This window comes from Diceros bicornis, chromosome 1 (assembly GCF_020826845.1).
Source record: "Diceros bicornis minor isolate mBicDic1 chromosome 1, mDicBic1.mat.cur, whole genome shotgun sequence".
Taxonomy (NCBI): Eukaryota; Metazoa; Chordata; class Mammalia; order Perissodactyla; family Rhinocerotidae; genus Diceros; species Diceros bicornis.
Genome location: NC_080740.1, coordinates 32,129,525 through 32,147,216, shown reverse-complemented (window position 1 = coordinate 32,147,216; position 17,692 = coordinate 32,129,525). Strand labels below are relative to the sequence as shown.

Below are 17,692 nucleotides of genomic sequence, written 5' to 3'. Positions count from 1 at the left end.
ACACTTCTTTCTCAATAATTGGGAGAACAGGTGGACAAAAATCAGTAAAGAAATACAAGACTTGAACACCACTATCCATCATCCTGACCTAATTGTCATTTATAGAATCCTCCAACCCACAACAGCAAACTGTCAACTACACATGAAACAGTTACCCAGACAGACCATATTCTGGGTCATGAAACAAGTATCCATATATTTAAAAAGATTCAACTCATACAAAATAGGCTCTTGGAAAACAATGGAACTAAATTTGAAATCAATAACAAAAATATTTCTGGAAAAAAATCAAATATTTGGAAATGAAACAACAGACTTTGAAAGAACACATGGGTCAAAGAAGAAATCAAAAGGAAAATTAAACTGTATTCTTAACTGAAAGAAAATTTAAGTAATTTGAAATTTGAAAATTTGAAAATTTCTGGGATGTAGCTAAAACAGTACTCAGAGAAAACTAAGAACACTATAAGCTTGTATTACAAAAGAAAAAAGGTTTTAAATCAATAATCTCAGCCTCCACCTTATTAAAACAGGGGGAAAAAAAACAAATGAACCCCAAATTAAGTGGAAAAAAATTAATAGATTTCAGAGCAGAAATCAATGCAACAGAAAATCAATAGACAATTAATGAAATCAAAAAATGATTCTCAGATAAAACAGTAAAATTGATAAACTTCTAGCCAGTCTGATCAGAAAAAAAAAAAGGAGAATAGGGCCGGCCCCATGGCTTAGTCGTTAGCTCGCGCTCCACTGCTGGCGGCCTGGGTTCGGATCCCGGGTGCGCACTGACGCACCTCTTCTCCAGCCATGCTGAGGCCGAGTCCCACATACAGCAACTAGAAGGATGCGCAGATATGACATACAACTATCTGCTGGGGCTTTGGGGGGAAACAAATAAATAAAATTATAAAAAGAAAAAAAGGAAAAGAAAAGAAGATACAAATTACCATTGTCAGGAATGAGACGACCGGGTAACAGCACTACAGATTCCCCAGATACTAAGAGGACAATAAGTTCCAGACAAACAAAAACTAAACGAGTTTGTCACTACTACACCAGTCTTACAAGAAATGTTAAAGGGACTTCTTTAAGCTGAAAAGAAAGTACACTATGCTAATTACTAACAAGAACACATATGAAAGAACAAATCTCACTGGAAAAGTAAATATATAGTAAAGGTAGTGGATTAATTACTTATAAAGCTAATGTGAAGGTTAAAAGACAAAAGAAATAAAAATAACTATGATTACAATAATTAGCAAAAGGATAAGATTAAAAGAAGCAAAATGTGACATCAAAAACATAAAATGTGAGGGGTAGGGACAGTAAAAATGTTGAGCTTTAGAATCGGATCAAACTTAAGTTATCAACTTAAAACAGACTGTTATAAGTTGTTATATGTAAGCCTCATGGTAACTACAAAGCAAAAATCTATAGCAAATACACAAAAGAGAAAGAGAAAGGAATATAAGTATACCACTAAAGAAAGCCACTGACCACAAAGGAAGAGAACAAGAGAAGAATAAAATAATAGAGAGGAACTACAAAAACAGCTCAAAAATAATTAAAATGGTAATAAGCACATACCTATCAACAATTACTTTAAATGTAAATGAACTAAATTTAAATTCTCCAATCAAAAGACATAGAATGGCTGAATGGATTAAAAACTGTGACCCATCTATATGCCGCCTACAAGAGACACACTTTAGATGTGAGGACACACACAGACTGCAAGTGAAGGGATGGAAAAAGATACTCCATGAAAATGGAAACCAAAAGAAAGCTGGAGAGAGGAAGTCAAGATGGCGGCATAGGCAGACTCTGAACTGACCTTCTCCCGTGGACACAGCCAATTTACAACTACTCGTGGAAGGATTACCCCTGAGACAGAACTGAAAACTGGATAAGAGGAACTCCTGCAACAAGGGACAATCCTAACTGAGGTAGAAGAGGCAGAAACTCCCTTCTGGAGAGAAAAAACACCGCCTTCACAAGCCACAGCGCTCACGGCCACCCAGGAGCAGCCCAAAGGTACGCAGCGCTCCCTGGATGAGCGGGGCCCTGAGCCAGGGAGCGCCCCCGCTGTGGGCATTTTGTGGACACAGCACAATCGAGATGAGTGGCATAATATCTGACTTTGCCTGCTACTAAAACAGTGGAGAGTACCCCCAGAAAAGCTGGTTCACAAAGAAATTAAAACCGGCTCTTAAAGGGCCCACGCGTAAACTCACCCGTTTCAGAAAGCAACCTAAAATCACCAGAAAGAAAGGTGCACAGTGCTTTGGTGAAAAGAGACTCACCTAATAAGCCCTGAGTGCATCTCGGTGAGAGGTGAGACCTCTCCAGGGACTGGGACATTGGCAGCAGCCATTGTTGTGGCCTGGTGTGGGCGTGCTGACACAGACGCCATTGGAGTTCTCCCTGAGGCCTGCTAGCCCAGGGTCTGGCCCATCCGGTAGAGCACCGATTTAATCCAGCTCACCCAGGGCAGGCAGCCCACCCTGGAGACTGGCCCCACCCAACAACAAGCCCTCAGGCAACTTGTGGGCCTGCATAGATTGGTGACTGGATTCTCTGCAGCCTGGCAACTGAGCCAACTTCACTGGGGCAGGGCGTGCACAAGGAGCGGGTGGAGAGTGTAGGGTGGTAGTAGAGTGTGTGGGGCTCTAGGCGCGGAGAGACTGGGTCCGCTTCAGGAGCTCGGTGCAAGCACACAGGGCATGACTGTGTTGGCTCTGTGTGTGTGGATCTGTGGGCGGCAGGGCTTGTCAGCTGCAGAAGACTTGTGCTTCTCAAAGACCCGCATAGGGGATTTGCCCCACCTCCCAAAGCCTGAAACAATTGGGTGCTCCCATGCCTGAAGCCAGCCCCACCCAGCTGCAATCCTCAGAGAGCTGACAGGAGACCTAAAGGCTGGAGGCTTATAGCAATTGTAAGCCCCTGAGCCTAACAACCTGCCACACTGGGGGCCTACTCACTTAAAAGAAATACTGCAACACAAATGTGGTATTAGAACTTGCAGCCAACTGTGCTGGGGCTCCCCACACCTGATAAAGAGACTGAAGGGCCCACAACAACTACAAGCAGCTGAGCATTACAACAACTGCCCAGGAGCATAACTCGGCCTCCCTGGGTGCCTACAGGGAAAGCAAACAGGCCACAACAGAAGGACACATGTAGCCCACATAGGGGTCACCCCTGGAACATTGAGAACTGAGGGAAGCACACGGCAGGCCTCCTAAGCCATCACTTACATAAGGTCACCTATCCAAGAGCAGGAGACGTAGCTGACCTACCTAATATGTAGACACAAGCACAGGGAAAGAGGCAAATGAGGAGGCAAAGGAATACATTCCAAGTAAGGGAACAGGACAAAACCACAGAAAAGGAACTAAGTGAAACAGAAATGAGCAACTTACCCGATAGAGAATTCAAACAAAGAGTGTTAAGGATGCTCACTGATCTGGGGAGAAGAATAGATGAACTCAGTGAGAATGTCAACAAAGAAATGGAAGATATAAAAAAGAACCAATCAGAAATGAAGACTACAATACTGGAAATGAAAAATTCACTAGAGGGACTCAAAAGCAGACTAGAGGATACAGAAGAACGGATCTGTGAGCTGGAAGAAAGACTAGAAGAAATTACCCAAGCTGAACAGGTAAAAGAGAAAAGAATTAAAAAGAGTGAGGACAGTCTAAGGGACCTCTGGGACAACATAAAGCACACTACCCTCCGTGTTATAGGTGTCCCGGAAGGAGAAGAGCGAGACAAAGGGGCAGAGAATCTATTTCAAGAAATAATAGATGAAAACTTCCGTAAGCTAAGGAAGGAAACAGACATCCAGGTACAGGAAGCACAGAGAGCCCCAAACAAGATAAACCCAAAGAGGCCCACACCAAGATACATCATAATCAAAATGTCCAGAATTAAAGATAAAGAGAAAATCCTAAAAGCCACAAGAGAAAGTCAAGTTACATAAAAAAGGAAACCCCATAAGGCTATCAGCTGACTTCTCAGCAGAAATCTTACAGGCTAGAAGAGAGTGGCATGATATATTTAAAGTGCTAAAAGGAAAAAACTTACAGCCAAGAATACTCTACCCAGCAAGGTTATCATTCAAAATGGAAGGAGAGATCAAAAATTTCCCAGACAAGCAAAAATTAAAGGAGTTTGTCACCAAGAAACCAGTGCTACAAGAAATGGTAAAGGGACAGATTTAAGGGGAAAAGAGAAAACCACAAATAGGAAAAATTATCTATTTCCATGATAAGAGGGTAATGGATACAAATGCACAAAAAAGAGGTTAGATATGATATCAAAAACATAAAAGAAGGGAGGAGGGGAGTTAAAGAGTAGAGCTTTCAGACAGAGGTCAAACTAAAGAGACCATCAATTCTGTATAGAAGAAGAAAGGAACAGAGAAGGACTACTAAAACTCTGAGAAAAAAAAAGTTAAAAAATGGCAGTAAGTACATACTTATCAATAGATACTTTAAACATCAATGGACTAAAAGCTCCAATTAAAGGGCATAGGGTGTCTGATTGGATAAAAAAACAAGACCCATATATATGCTGCATACAAGAGACACACTTCAGACCTAAAGACACTCGCAAACTGAAAGTGAAGGGATGGAAAAAGATACTCCATGCAAATGACAATGAAAAGAAAGCTGGGGTAGCAGTACTCATATCAGACAAAATAGACTTTAAAACAAAAACTGTAAAAAGAGACAAGGGCATTACATAATGATCAAGGGAACAATCCAACAAGAGGATATAACACTTGTAAATATCTACGCACCCAATGTAGGTGCACCTAAATATATAAAGCAATTATTAACAGACATAAAAAGAGAAATAGACAGTAACAAAATAATAGTAGGGGACTTTAACACTCCACTTATACCAACGGATAGATCATCCAAACAGAAGATCAATAAGGAAACATTGGCCTTAAATGATACACTAGAACAGATGGACCTAGTAGATATATACAGAGCATTCCATCCAAATACCGAAGAATAGACGTTCTTTTCAAATGCACATGGAACATTCTCCAGGATTGATCACATATTAGGCCACAAAACAAGTCTCCATAAATTTAAGAAGATTGAAATAATACCAAGCATCTTTTCTGACCACAACGGTATGAAACTGGAAATCAACTATAGGAAGAAAATCAGAAAAGCTACAAATACGTGGAGATTAAACAAAATGCTACTGAACAACGACTGGGTCAACGAAGAAATCAAAGAAGAAATCAAAAAATACCTGGAGACAAATGAAAATGAAAATACGACATGCCAGAATTTATGGGATACAGCAAAAGCGGTTCTAAGAGGGAAGTTTATAGCAATACTGGCCTATCTCAACAAACAAGAAAAATCTCAAATAAACAATCTAACAATGTACCTAAAGGAACTGGAAAAAGAAGAACAAACAAAGCCCAAAATCAGGAGAAGAAGGGAAATAATAAAAATCAGAGCAGAAATAAATGAAATAGAGACTAAAAAAATAATAGAAAAAATTAATAAAACCAAGAGCTGGTTCTTGGAAAAGATAAACGAAATTAACAAACCTTTAGCTAGACTCACCAAGAAAAAAAGAGAGAAGGCACAAATAAGTAAAATCAGAAATGAAAGAGGAACAGATGGCCAACAGACACATGAAAAGATGTTCAAAATCACTAACTATCAGGGAAATGCAAATCAAAACTACAATGAGATATCACCTCACGCCCGTCAGAATGGCTATAATTAACAAGACAGGAAACAACATGTGTTGGAGAGGATGTGGAGAGAAGGGAACTCTCATACACTGCTGGTGGGAGTGCAAACTGGTGCAGCCACTATGGAAAACAGTATGGAGATTCCTCAAAAAATCAAGGATAGAACTACCATATGATCCAGCTATTCCACTGCTGGGTATTTATCCAAAGAACTTGAAAACACCAATGCGTAAAGGTACATGCACCCCTGTGTTTATTGCAGCGTTATTCACAACAGCCAAGACTTGGAAGCAACCTAAGTGCCCATCAAGGGACACATGGATAAAGAAGATGTGGTATATATACACAATGGAATACTACTCAGCCATAAGAAACGATGAAATCCAGCCATTTGTGACAACATGGATGGACATTGAGGGTATAATGCAAAGTGAAATAAGTCAGAGGGAGAAGGTCAAATACCATATGATTTCCTTCATTAAGTAGTAGATAATAACAACAATAAACAAACACGTAGAGACAGAGATTGGATTGGTGGTTACCAGAGGGGAAGGGGGAAGGGAGGAGGGTGAAAGGGATAATTCGGTACATGTGTGTGGTGAAGGGTTGTAATTAGTATTTTGGTGGTGAACATGATGTAATCTATGCAGAAATAGAAGTATAATGATGTACACCTGAAATTTATACAATGTTATAAACCAATGTTACTGCAATAGACAAAAAATTAAACAAAAAAGATATATACTATGTTTATGGATTAGAAGACTCAATATTGTTAATATACACATTTTCCCAAAATTTACCTATATATTCAATGCTTTGCAATCAAAATCCACTAGCCTTTTTTTTTTTTTTTACAGTTTTACTTATTTATTTATTTTTTTGTGAGAAAGAATAGCCCTGAGCTAACATCCATGCTAATCCTCCTCTTTTTGCTGAAGAAGAACGGCTCTGAGCTAACATCTATTGCCAATCCTCCTCCTTTTTTTATTCCCCCACAGCCCCAGTAGATAGTTGTATGTCATAGTTGCACATCCTTCTAGTTGCTGTATGTAGGACACGGCCTCAGCATGGCTGGAGAAGCGGTGCGTTGGTGCGCGCCCGGGATCCGAACCCAGGCCGCCAGTAGCGGAGTGCGCGCACTTAACCGCTAAGCAACGGGGCCGGTGCCCAGTATCCCTTTTTTAAACTGAAATGGACAAGCTGGGCCGGCCCCGTCGCTTCGCGGTTAAGTGCACGGGCTCCGCTGCTAGTGGCCTGGGTTCGGATCCTGGGCGCGCACCGACGCACCGCTTCTCCGGCCATGCTGAGGCTGCGTCCCACATACAGCAACTAGAAGGATGTGCAGCTATGACATACAACTATCTACTGGGGCTTTGGGGGAACAAAAATAAATATATAAAATTATAAAAAATAAGAAAAATAAATTGACAAGCTGATTCTAAAATTCGTATGGAAATGCATAAGAACTAAAATAGCCAAAGCCTTTTGGAAAAAAAAAAAAAAGAAAAATTACACTACCTGACTTTGAATAAAAATCAAGACAGTGTGTTAGTAGTGTCATGGTAGACAAAGACATGAATGGAACAAAATAAAGTGTGCAGAAATAGACTCACACATGGTCAACTGATTTTTAACAAAGATACAAAGACAATTTAGTGGAGAAATCTTAATCTTTTCAACAAATGGTGCTGGAACAAATGAATATCCATTTGCAAAAAAACAAACTATGATCTATACTTTGCCCCATATACAAAAATTAGCCAAAAATGGATCACAGATCTAAATATAAAACTTAAAACTATAAAACTTCCAGATGCAAATATAGGAGAAACTATGCAACTTTGAGTCAGGCAAAGATTTTTTTTTCGACACAACACCAAAAACACAATGCCTTCTACGGATAAAATTGATATATAGGATATTTCGCTTTTGAGTAGAGTAAATGATGGCTTTTCAGTGTTAAGAGGAAAGGCTGACATACTCCTTGTTTTCCTTTGGGTTTCCCACGATTGTTCAACTGTTAGCTCTCAACATTTGCCTTTTGAAAGGCAATACCACCAGCTTAAACCACTCCCTCCCAATATGCACCACCTTTCTCTAGCCACCTCTCCCATCCCTAAAAGTCTCCTGCCTTCCTTAATTATTCTAGCACTTGTCTCCATCTATCCCTCACCAAAATACTTCAATCTCCACATTGATGATTCCTCCACTGGCCTGACCTCATAAATCCTTAGTCTTCTTACCTATTAATCCTATTTATGATTCCTTTCACTACATTACTTTTCTAAAGAGTATAATTACAGTTAAACATAGTAAATAGAACAAATGGCTATTTCTCCGCTCCTTCCCAAACGCCATTAAAATACAGTATAGATATTTAAAGCATAAATTCACAATAACAAAGAAAATAGAAAGGGACAACCACAGATAAGACATGTTAACAGAATGTAAGATTATGAAAAGCAGGTAAGTGGCAACAGATTAGCATATCAGGAAAAGTTGAAACATGAATGTTCTGCAAAGAGGAGGTCAAGAAGAAAAGGCCACTTGGGGGGAAGGAAAATTGGAGGAAGGTGGTCAAAAGGCACAAATTTCCAGGTATAAGATAAATAATTACTAGGGATGTAATGTGCAACATGATGACTATAGTTAATGTTCCTGTATGATATACAGGAAAGTTGTTAAGGCAGTAGATCCTAAGAGTTCCCATCACAAGGAGAAAATTTTTTCTCTTTTCTTTTTATTGTATCTATACGAGATGATGGGTGTTAACTAAACCTATTGTAATCACTTCACACAATATATGTAAATCAAACCATCACACCGTACAGTTTAAACTTATACAGTGATGTATCTCAATCATTTCTCAGTAAACTTAGAGAGAAAAAAAAACAGAAAGGGTCAATTTATAGAATAAGACAATTCGAAAAACTCAGGAAATGGAGAAACCGAAAAGGAGGAAAAGGTGAGGGTACAGAAACAGAAGGATTGATTCAAAGTCTATACAAGAAGGTGGCAGAACTCTAGGTCCTATTGCTCAGCCCACACAGACATGCAACTATTCCTCGCCAATGCCGGAGAAAATAAGAGAAAAAAACAAACCAGAGACCCTTTGGACTCAGAGACACTAGGCATCTTAGCAAAAACAGGAGGATTAACTATAATATGACTCAGAACACTCAACCTACTTTCCCTATCTATTCCCATAACATACCAGAGTAGTCAAACAAAATATAGGACACCAGTTAAACTTAAATTTCAGATAAACAATAAATAATTTTTAGCGAGTGACGTCAGCATCATGGCTCTCCCATAAACTCTTCTCTCAATAAGATACAACAAAAGGAACAGTCACAGACCAACAACGGACTCCTAGACAGCAAAAAGCAAGATCAGAAAGATCCACACTGCCACACATCTGAGAGTGGAACGTGCTGGGCCCCCGGAGGAAGTGAGGAGAGGTAAGGAGAACTCCTCTCCCTCCCCATCAGCGATCCCGGTCCCTGGGCTCCAAGAGGGGGGAGGGGTGGCCCTCGGCGGGAACCATAGCGCTTCAGGCTCACTCGGCCAGTGGGAAACTCCCACACAGAGGACTCAGCACTGCTACAGGGGTACCATCAACATCTGAGCACCCCAGGAGAGCAGATAACGAGAAGTGAACGAGAAGCCCCCCACACCAGGGACCCAGCAGGCAAAAGAGAGAGCCCCACCACCTCCCCGCAAGCCGGACACTGCAGCTCAGCTGACCAGACCAGACCAAGCGGCTGGCGGATCACAGCGAACAGCCAGGGCAGAGCACAGGGGGCTCTGTATTTTTATTTGCTATATCTGGCAACTCTATTCTCAGACTAAAGACCACAGAATTCCTCTTCGGGGAACCTGACTGGCCCAGGAAAGGAACTTAAGGATATTAACATTAAGGGGTTTTCAACAAAATCACAGATCCTTACCTGATCACACATACATTCTCCATAGGAAACAGAGTTTCCTCTACAATTTACTCAAATCCTAAGACCCACAAGTAAAAGAAACACACCATTTTTTTTAATTTCCCAAAGTAAAACAAGTAAGATATTTTCTAACTTTGAATAAATATAGTGAAATGTGATATTTAAATAAAACAAAGGAAATAAATAGAGCAAAAATCCAAGAACTATTAAAATGTGTAATATTTCACCTTTAATGTCTTCAAAGAAGAATTAACAGTGCAATTTTGGCCTTTTTTTTTTTTGGCTTTTATTTTTTAATTTTATATTTTCATAATCCTGGAGTTTAAAAATCATATTGTTTATCCAAAGGATTTTTAAGTGAGATTAATTCATCAATATACTAGTATTATAGTAACGAAAAGATAGCAAAGAACATATGTGTTAAAATATTCCATGTGGGGGCCGGCCCGGTGGCGCAAGCAGTTAAGTGCACGCGCTCCGCTGCGGTGGCCTGGGGTTCGCCAGTTCGGATCCCGGTCGCGCACCGATGCACGGCTTGGCAAGCCATGCTGTGGTGGCGTCCCATATAAAGTAGAGGAAGACAGGCACAGATGTCAGTCCAGGGCCAGTCTTCCTCAGCAAAAAAAGAGGAGGATTGGCAGATGTTAGCACAGGGCTGATCGCCTCACCAAAAAAAAAAAATTCCATGTGATTTACTATATTAATGAATCACAGGAGAATTCAGGGAAGGTGGGTTATAATGAAAGTTTGTGTCAAAAGAAGAAAACAGCAGGGCTCAAGGGACCCAAGTAGGTAGGGTAATAAAGAAAACAAAGTTTGTAAGAATGGCTCTCAAACCTAACTAATCGTTAGAATAATCCAGACATCTATTAAAAAAAAAGATTTCAAAGTTCAAAAATTTCAGACCTACTGACTCAGAATATCTCAAGGTAGGGCCCAAAATTTATAATTTTTGAAACTTTCTCCATAAGATTTTATAATCAGCAAGATTTTGGAACCACTAACTTAAAATGCTGACTTGGGTATGTGTAGTCAATGGTATGATCTATTTGCCGTAAGCACAATTATGATGCTATACACAATAAATGATGAAATTATTCTTCTTACCTTAGATACATTGCTGACATAATTCATTTGAATAGTACTTTCCTTATCAACTTGATTACAAAGGTTCTGTAAAGTAGATGCATATTCTTTATCACTTTTTATTCTCAGGGCCATAAATTTCTTCACTGTTTCCAGTAACCGTAATTCCCAGTCTTGCAGTTTTAACACAGCTTCATGTGAATTCTTCAGGTCACTCCCAAACCCCATTTTTGTAAGGCACTGTCTTATCCTCCACGCTGCACAAGTGAGCCTTCTAATCAGCACATATCTGTGTATGCAAACAGAAGAAAAAAATCTTAAATCAAAAGAAAATTAGTCTTCAAAGCAAAGTTACGACCCTTTCTTTTTAGGGGAAAAAAAAATCACTACAATTGAATGTTTTTACCCAAAGATCAGGAACAAAATGAGGATGTCCACTTTTACCACTTCTATTCAACAGTATGCTGGAGGTTCTAACCAGTATAATTATTTTATAAATTAAAAAACCAATTTCCATAGAAATTGGAAAGGAAGAAGTAAAACTATTTGCAGATGACGTGACATTGCATACAGAAAATCCTAAGGAATGCAATAAAAAAAAGTATTAGAATAAATGAGCTCCGTAAAACTACAGGGTACAAGATCAACATACAAGAATCAATTGTATTTCTATACACTAGCAATGATCAATCCAAAAATGAAATCAGAAAAACAATTCTATTTACAACAGCATCAAAAAGAATTAAATATTTAGGAATAAATTTAACAAAATAAATGCAAACTTAAAACGACAAAACATTGTTGAAAGAAATGAATCAAGACCTAAATAAATGGAAAGACTCATGTTAATGGATCCAAAAGACTTAATATTGTTACAAAAGCAATACTCTCCAACTTGATCTACAGATTTAACTCAATCCATATTAACAACTAAGCTAGTTTTTTTTTTTTTGCAGAAATCGACAAGCTAATCCTAAATTTTATATAGAAATACAAGGGAGCCAAAAAAAAATCTTGAAAAAGAAGAATAAAGTTGGAGGACTCACACTTCCTGAGTTCAAAACTACTGAAAAGCTACAGCAATCAGGGCAATGTGGAACTGACATACAGACAGACACAGAGATCAATGGAATAGAATAGAGAGTTAATCCTCACATTTATAGTTAAACGATTTTCTACAAGTGTGCCAAATCTATTCAGTAGGGGGAAAAAAGTCTTTTCAACTAACAGTGCTAGGACAACTGGATTTCTACATGCAAAAGAATGAAGCAGGATGCCTTACTTAGACCATACACAAAAAATTAACACTAAAAGGATCATAGATCTAAATACCAGAGCTAAAACTATAAAACTCTCCAAAGAAAACATAATAGTAAATCTTCATGACCCCGGCTGAAGTAATGGCTTCTTAGATATGACACCAAAAGCACAAGCAACAAAATTAAAATACATAAAATGAATTTCATCAAAATTAAAAACTTCTATATTTCAAAGGCCACCATCAAGAAAGTGAAGACCACAGAGTGGGAGAAAATATTTGCAAATCATATATCTGATAAGGGACGTCTATCTGGAATATACAAAGAATTCTTACAATTTTATTACTTTGCAACAAAGTAATAAAATGACAAATCAATTAAAAATGGGCAAAGGATCTGAATAGATGTTTCTCCAAATAAGATTTACAAATGTCTGACAAGCACATGAAACGATGTTCAATATCATTAGCCATTAGGAAAATACCAATCAAAACCATGTAAGATACCACATCACACTACTAGAATGTCTACAATCAAAAAGACAGATAATATCAAGTGTTGGCGAATGTGAAGAAATTAGAACCCTCATATACTGCTGGTGGAAATGTAAAATGGGCAATTCCTCCAAGTCAAACACAGAGTTATCATATGATCCAGAAATTCCACTCTTAGGTATCTACCCAAGAGATATGAAAACATATGCCCATACAAAAACTTATACATGAATGTTCGAGCAGAATTATTCATAAGTCACAAAGTGAAAACAACCCAAATGTCCATCAACTGATGAACGGAAAAATAAAACATAAAACATCCATACAATGAAATATTATTTGGCAATGAAAGGGAATAAGTATTGATATAAGCTACAACATGGATGAACCTTGTAAACATTATGCTAAGTGAAAGAAGCCAGACACACAAGATTGACATATTGTGTGATTTGTTCATAGGAAATGTCCAAAATCTACAAAGACAGAAAGTAGATTAGTAGTTGCCTAGGGCTGGCAAATTTGGGAAGAAATGAGGAGTGACTGCTAATAGGTACTAGATTTCATTTTCGGGTGATGAAAATATTCTAAAATTGATTGTGCTGATGGTTGCACAACTCTGTGAACAGAATAAAAACCATTGACTTGTACAGTTTAAATGGGTGAATTCTTCAGCATGGGAGTTATACCTCAATAAAGTTGTTTAAACAATCACTACAGCATAACTTATGATCATCTAAAGGTCACTTATCAGAAACTTCTCCAAAATATCCTGCTCGTTTGCTATAAATCCCAAAAACTAGGATAGAATTTATTTTGCTCTCCATTCTCCTAGAATTTCAGGCAGTGAATCTTTCAGGGCCAGTTAGAAGAAATGAAGAAACACACCTTTTATTTTTCGTTCTGGCTCATCCATAACAGAAGCCAATTTCTTGTTAATTCAGCTGAGATCCTCTATTTATACAGAAAAATGAAAAGAGGTTTATCTTTCTAACATCAGTGATACCATCTAAAGAGAAGGTAAAAATGTGGGCCTTCCAAATAGAGTACAAATTACAATTTTTCCCCAACTGAAAAATTGTCCAGTTTTATGATCTATCAAGTCAGTAGAGAGGGAAAAAAGGTTGTGGAAAACTGCACTTCATCTAAGTGTCCAAAGTAGCAACCAGGACACTAAATGGACCTGAACATAAGTAAGTCATAACAAAGTAATTGACTTATTCACTTTAATATTCATGGGACAATTCCAGTTTTTTCACTTTCTATGTAGTAGCTTTAAAAAATTTACTTTGACATGGTGTAACTTCATGGGGCACATAAATTTACAATGAAACTTTTCCTGTTATTTTACCTATAGCTCAATTAAGTCTCAGTAAAGATATACTCTATCTCATTGCATGTTTCCAATGGAAGAACAAGAAATATTTTTTGAAGCCAAAGAAAGGTGAAACATTTTACTTTTTTTTTTTTTTTAACTATATCTGAGATTATGGTTCCTTTTTATTCTGTAACTTGGGATAAATATCACTTCTGCTTCTAAATACATCGAGCTCTGGTCTAAGCTTTGACAATATTTTTTTCTTCTATTATTAGGAACTTCAAAACGATTATGAAGAGCTCATAAGAATAAAAAGGGAAACAGAATCTGGCAGCCTTCTGAGAAACAATCCAGTGCACCCTAAGGGCTTATTTATATACCTCAATATTCTAGATCAGAGTGAATATAAAATAATTTAATACATGGTACCACTCCTTAAGGGATGACAAAATAATAAAAATTTTAAAAACTCAACTCTATAATAAATTAAGACTATGTCCACTTGTTAAATTGGTAGAGATTATAAATACCTTAGGAATTAAGGGAATGATATTCCACAGATAATTTTCCCATAGATGTTAAATGACATATATCAAACTATTCATTTCAGTAGTGTTTGAAATAACAACAACAAAAATCTGGAAATATCAATCAAAAGGAACTGACTAGGTAAATTATAATGAAGCCTGCTGCATTTGATTGTAACTGAATAATTCTAGGGATTCTCATTCAAATCATAGTCTATGTGAATTTGTTCAGTGTCCAACCTTCACATCTACATGTAGTAGACCTGATCGTGGTATATTCTTTTAGTGGAATATCATTCAGCCCTAATAAAAAATGAGAAAACTTTTTGTGTATTGATCTGGAACCATAATTAAGAATTATTAATTTAAAAAAGACACAGAATTTGGTATGCTTACATTGTACAAAAAGGAGGAAGAATAGGGGCCAGCCTGGTAACATAGTGGTTAAGTTCACACGTTCTGCTTCAGCAGCCCGGGGTTCGCAGGTTCAGATCCTGGGTGCAGACCTAGGTACTGCTTATCAAGCCATGCTGTGGCAGGCATCCCACATATAATAAAGTAGAGGAAGATGGGCATGGATGTTAGCCCAGTGTCAATTTCCTCAGCAAAAAGAGGAAGACTGGTGACAGATGTTAGCTCAGCATTAATCTTCCTCACAAAAAAAAAGGGAGGAAGAACAATAGAAATTAATTTTGCTTGTAAGTTTGCTTGTAAGCACATAAAATATTTCTAGAAGAACACAGTGGCTGGAGCACAGGTATGAGAGGGAGGCTTTTCAGTGTATATCCTTTTGTACATTTGAATTTTCTTCTAAGTGAATATATTGATATCATCTATTCAAAAAAATAAATTAATAAAACAAGTTTTGAAGAGAAAAAGAAAAAATTAATGAAAGACGGACTAGTCCAGAAAAGTTTCCTAGAAATGGCAAGATATGAGCTATGGCCGGAATAATGACCATGATTTAGATTATAAAAAGTCAAAAGGGAAATGTATTTCAGGAAGTAGGAGAAGTACGGAGCAAAAAAAGTGAATATAATGTGATGTAAAGAAAGAAATGTCTCTAAAATCAGGCTACACATGGCAAGTAGTAGAAGATGACATGCCAGTTTATCTCCTGCTCTTCCACTGTTTAGGAAACTAAGACGACACAAACTCCTTGAATTAATTGGTTTTTAAGGCAAAATAACAAAGTCATGAACATGATTTTTAAAATGACTAATTTGCCTGGGCTAGTTACACAAGTATGTTCACTTTGTGAAATTTCATCTAGTTGAGCACCTATGATTTGTGCACTTTTCAATATGCATGTTATAGTTCAAGAAAAAGAGAAAGGGGGAGAGATCTTAACCTGGCAGCTAGGCATAGAATAGCTTGAAGAGAGAAAAAATATACAACATGACATAAGAAGGGAAATTAATAAGTCATTATAGCAATATAGCTTGAGAAATAAGGATCTATAATTGAAAATGTCAGTGAGAATTAAGATGAAAGAGCCTTGGCCTGGTGAATGGATTTAGGGAACAAGAGAGAGACAGATGACCCATTGACAACTTTAAGGTTTTAATAGGAAAGAATGATGATAATATCAATAGAAATGGAAAATAAGAATACGGAGCTACTTTAAGGAAAATACATTCATCTTAGTAAGAAATAAATGCTTAGGTAAAATATTAAGGATAAAGATCCAAACTGGAGAGTTAACTACTTAAAGATGATAGATGAAACCAACAGACTGAAATGTTGACAGAAAAGCAGAGAGTCAGGGACAAAATCCATGAGAATCTGTCAATCAAGGAATGGGAAGAAGAGAGGCCAAAGGACAGAGATTAAGCAAGCAAAAGAATAAAAGAGGTTTAGCAGAGTTACAGATGCCAGCATGAAAAAGAAGGTATTAACAACATCAAATGTCAGGGATATTTGACAACTGCACATGTGAAAACAACAAAAAAGTCATTATTGGAATTTTGGGGTAAAATCAGTATAGTGAAGCAGTATCTCAGAAGCTCCTACCACCAATAACTAAGGAAAAGAACAAAAAATAGTTTTTAAGGAAAACCAAAAATTTAAACATATCAGCAAATAAAGAAGTACAATTTTATGCCACAAGCTTCACAGCATGCTTTCAAAGGAAAGAGAGAGAAAATTCTGGTGCTCTAGGCAGCATGGCAATGTGCCCAACACTACCCCAACTTCCAGAACATATTCTGAGAAAGGGGAGTTAACAAAATCCTGAGAATTTACACTGGATACTCCAATATGAAAAGAAGCAGGCAGAGAGTAAGTAGGCCAACTTAGGGAAAGTCAAGAAAATATCTCCAGAGAGAAATCTCTCTGTACTAGGATAGGACCTGAGAAAATGCAGGGAAGGCAGCCTTGGCTGGCCATTTTCCAGGGCTCTGTGAAGAACTGGTGGATGAAATTAAATACAGGAATACACGATGTTTAATGGAATCTCATAAGAAAGAGTAAATCTCAGGGCCCCCAACAAGGTCAAACTCAGGCCCAGCCAATATCTCCCCACCTCTTTACCTCTATGCTCACGTGACAAAGAAATCAAAATTAAAAGTAAAACCCAGAGGCCTGCCCAGTGGCATAGCAGTTAGGTGCACACCCTCCGCTGCGGCGGCCATCCGGGGTGCGCACCGACACACCGCTTGTCAAGCCACGCTGTGGCGGCGTCCCATATAAAGTGGAGGAAGACGGGCATGGATGTTAGCTCAGAGCCAGTCTTCCTCAGCAAAAAGAGAAGGATTGGCGACAGATGTTAGCTCGGAGCTAATCTTCCTCACAAAAAAAAGTAAAACCCAGCTTTTGGTCCAGACAAGATGTCATAGATCATTTTTCCCATCTCTTTCCCACAAAACACAACTATAAACACTGGATATAACTCAAGAGACAACCAAAGAAGAACTCTGAAAGGTGGAAAGAAGGCAAACTTCTTTGGTTCTAGGACTGGAAGAACAGCACAAAAGCAGGGTGTCTTGTGTTCCCCTCACCCAACAGAAGAAAGTCACTCAGACCCAACTTTCCCAACCTACAATCTAGTAGAAAAAAGGCAGCCTAAGTAGGCTAACTCCTCCCAGGATGGAACAGGAATCCCTCTGACAACATCAGGCAAGCCAGACACCACCAGCAAGCGATACTGATATGAGCCTCACCAAAAATAAACAGCCAGGCGAAGCACTCTCCTTCCCTGCTAGGCCTGAAAAACCCCCTTTTCCGCCAAGAGAAACTGAACTGGGCAGGAAGAACCAGTAAGAGAGACCCAGCTACAGGAAGCAGCCCAATTGGGAAGCCTCCGTGTCCCCACAGGTCAGAGGA

General features: G+C 38.2%; 1 protein-coding gene across 13 annotated transcripts in view; it reads right to left on the bottom strand.

The window, feature by feature from the left end:
* The window catches only part of FER (FER tyrosine kinase), a 438,558-nt gene that overhangs the window by 384,774 nt on the left and 36,092 nt on the right, over positions 1-17,692 (bottom strand). For 9 of the 13 annotated variants that reach the window (XR_009219711.1, XM_058538168.1, XM_058538214.1 and 6 more), the window contains one exon: positions 10,795-11,062. Coding sequence is in view for 10 of the 13 variants with exons in the window: in XM_058538168.1 (XP_058394151.1) it covers positions 10,795-11,001 (207 nt within the window). In the remaining 3 variants the exon portion in view is untranslated. Of the gene's footprint in view, positions 1-10,794; positions 11,063-11,179; positions 11,259-13,411; positions 13,468-17,692 lie in introns of those variants that run through there. The other 4 variants (XM_058538197.1, XM_058538206.1, XM_058538229.1 and 1 more) reach the window with 4 other exon arrangements.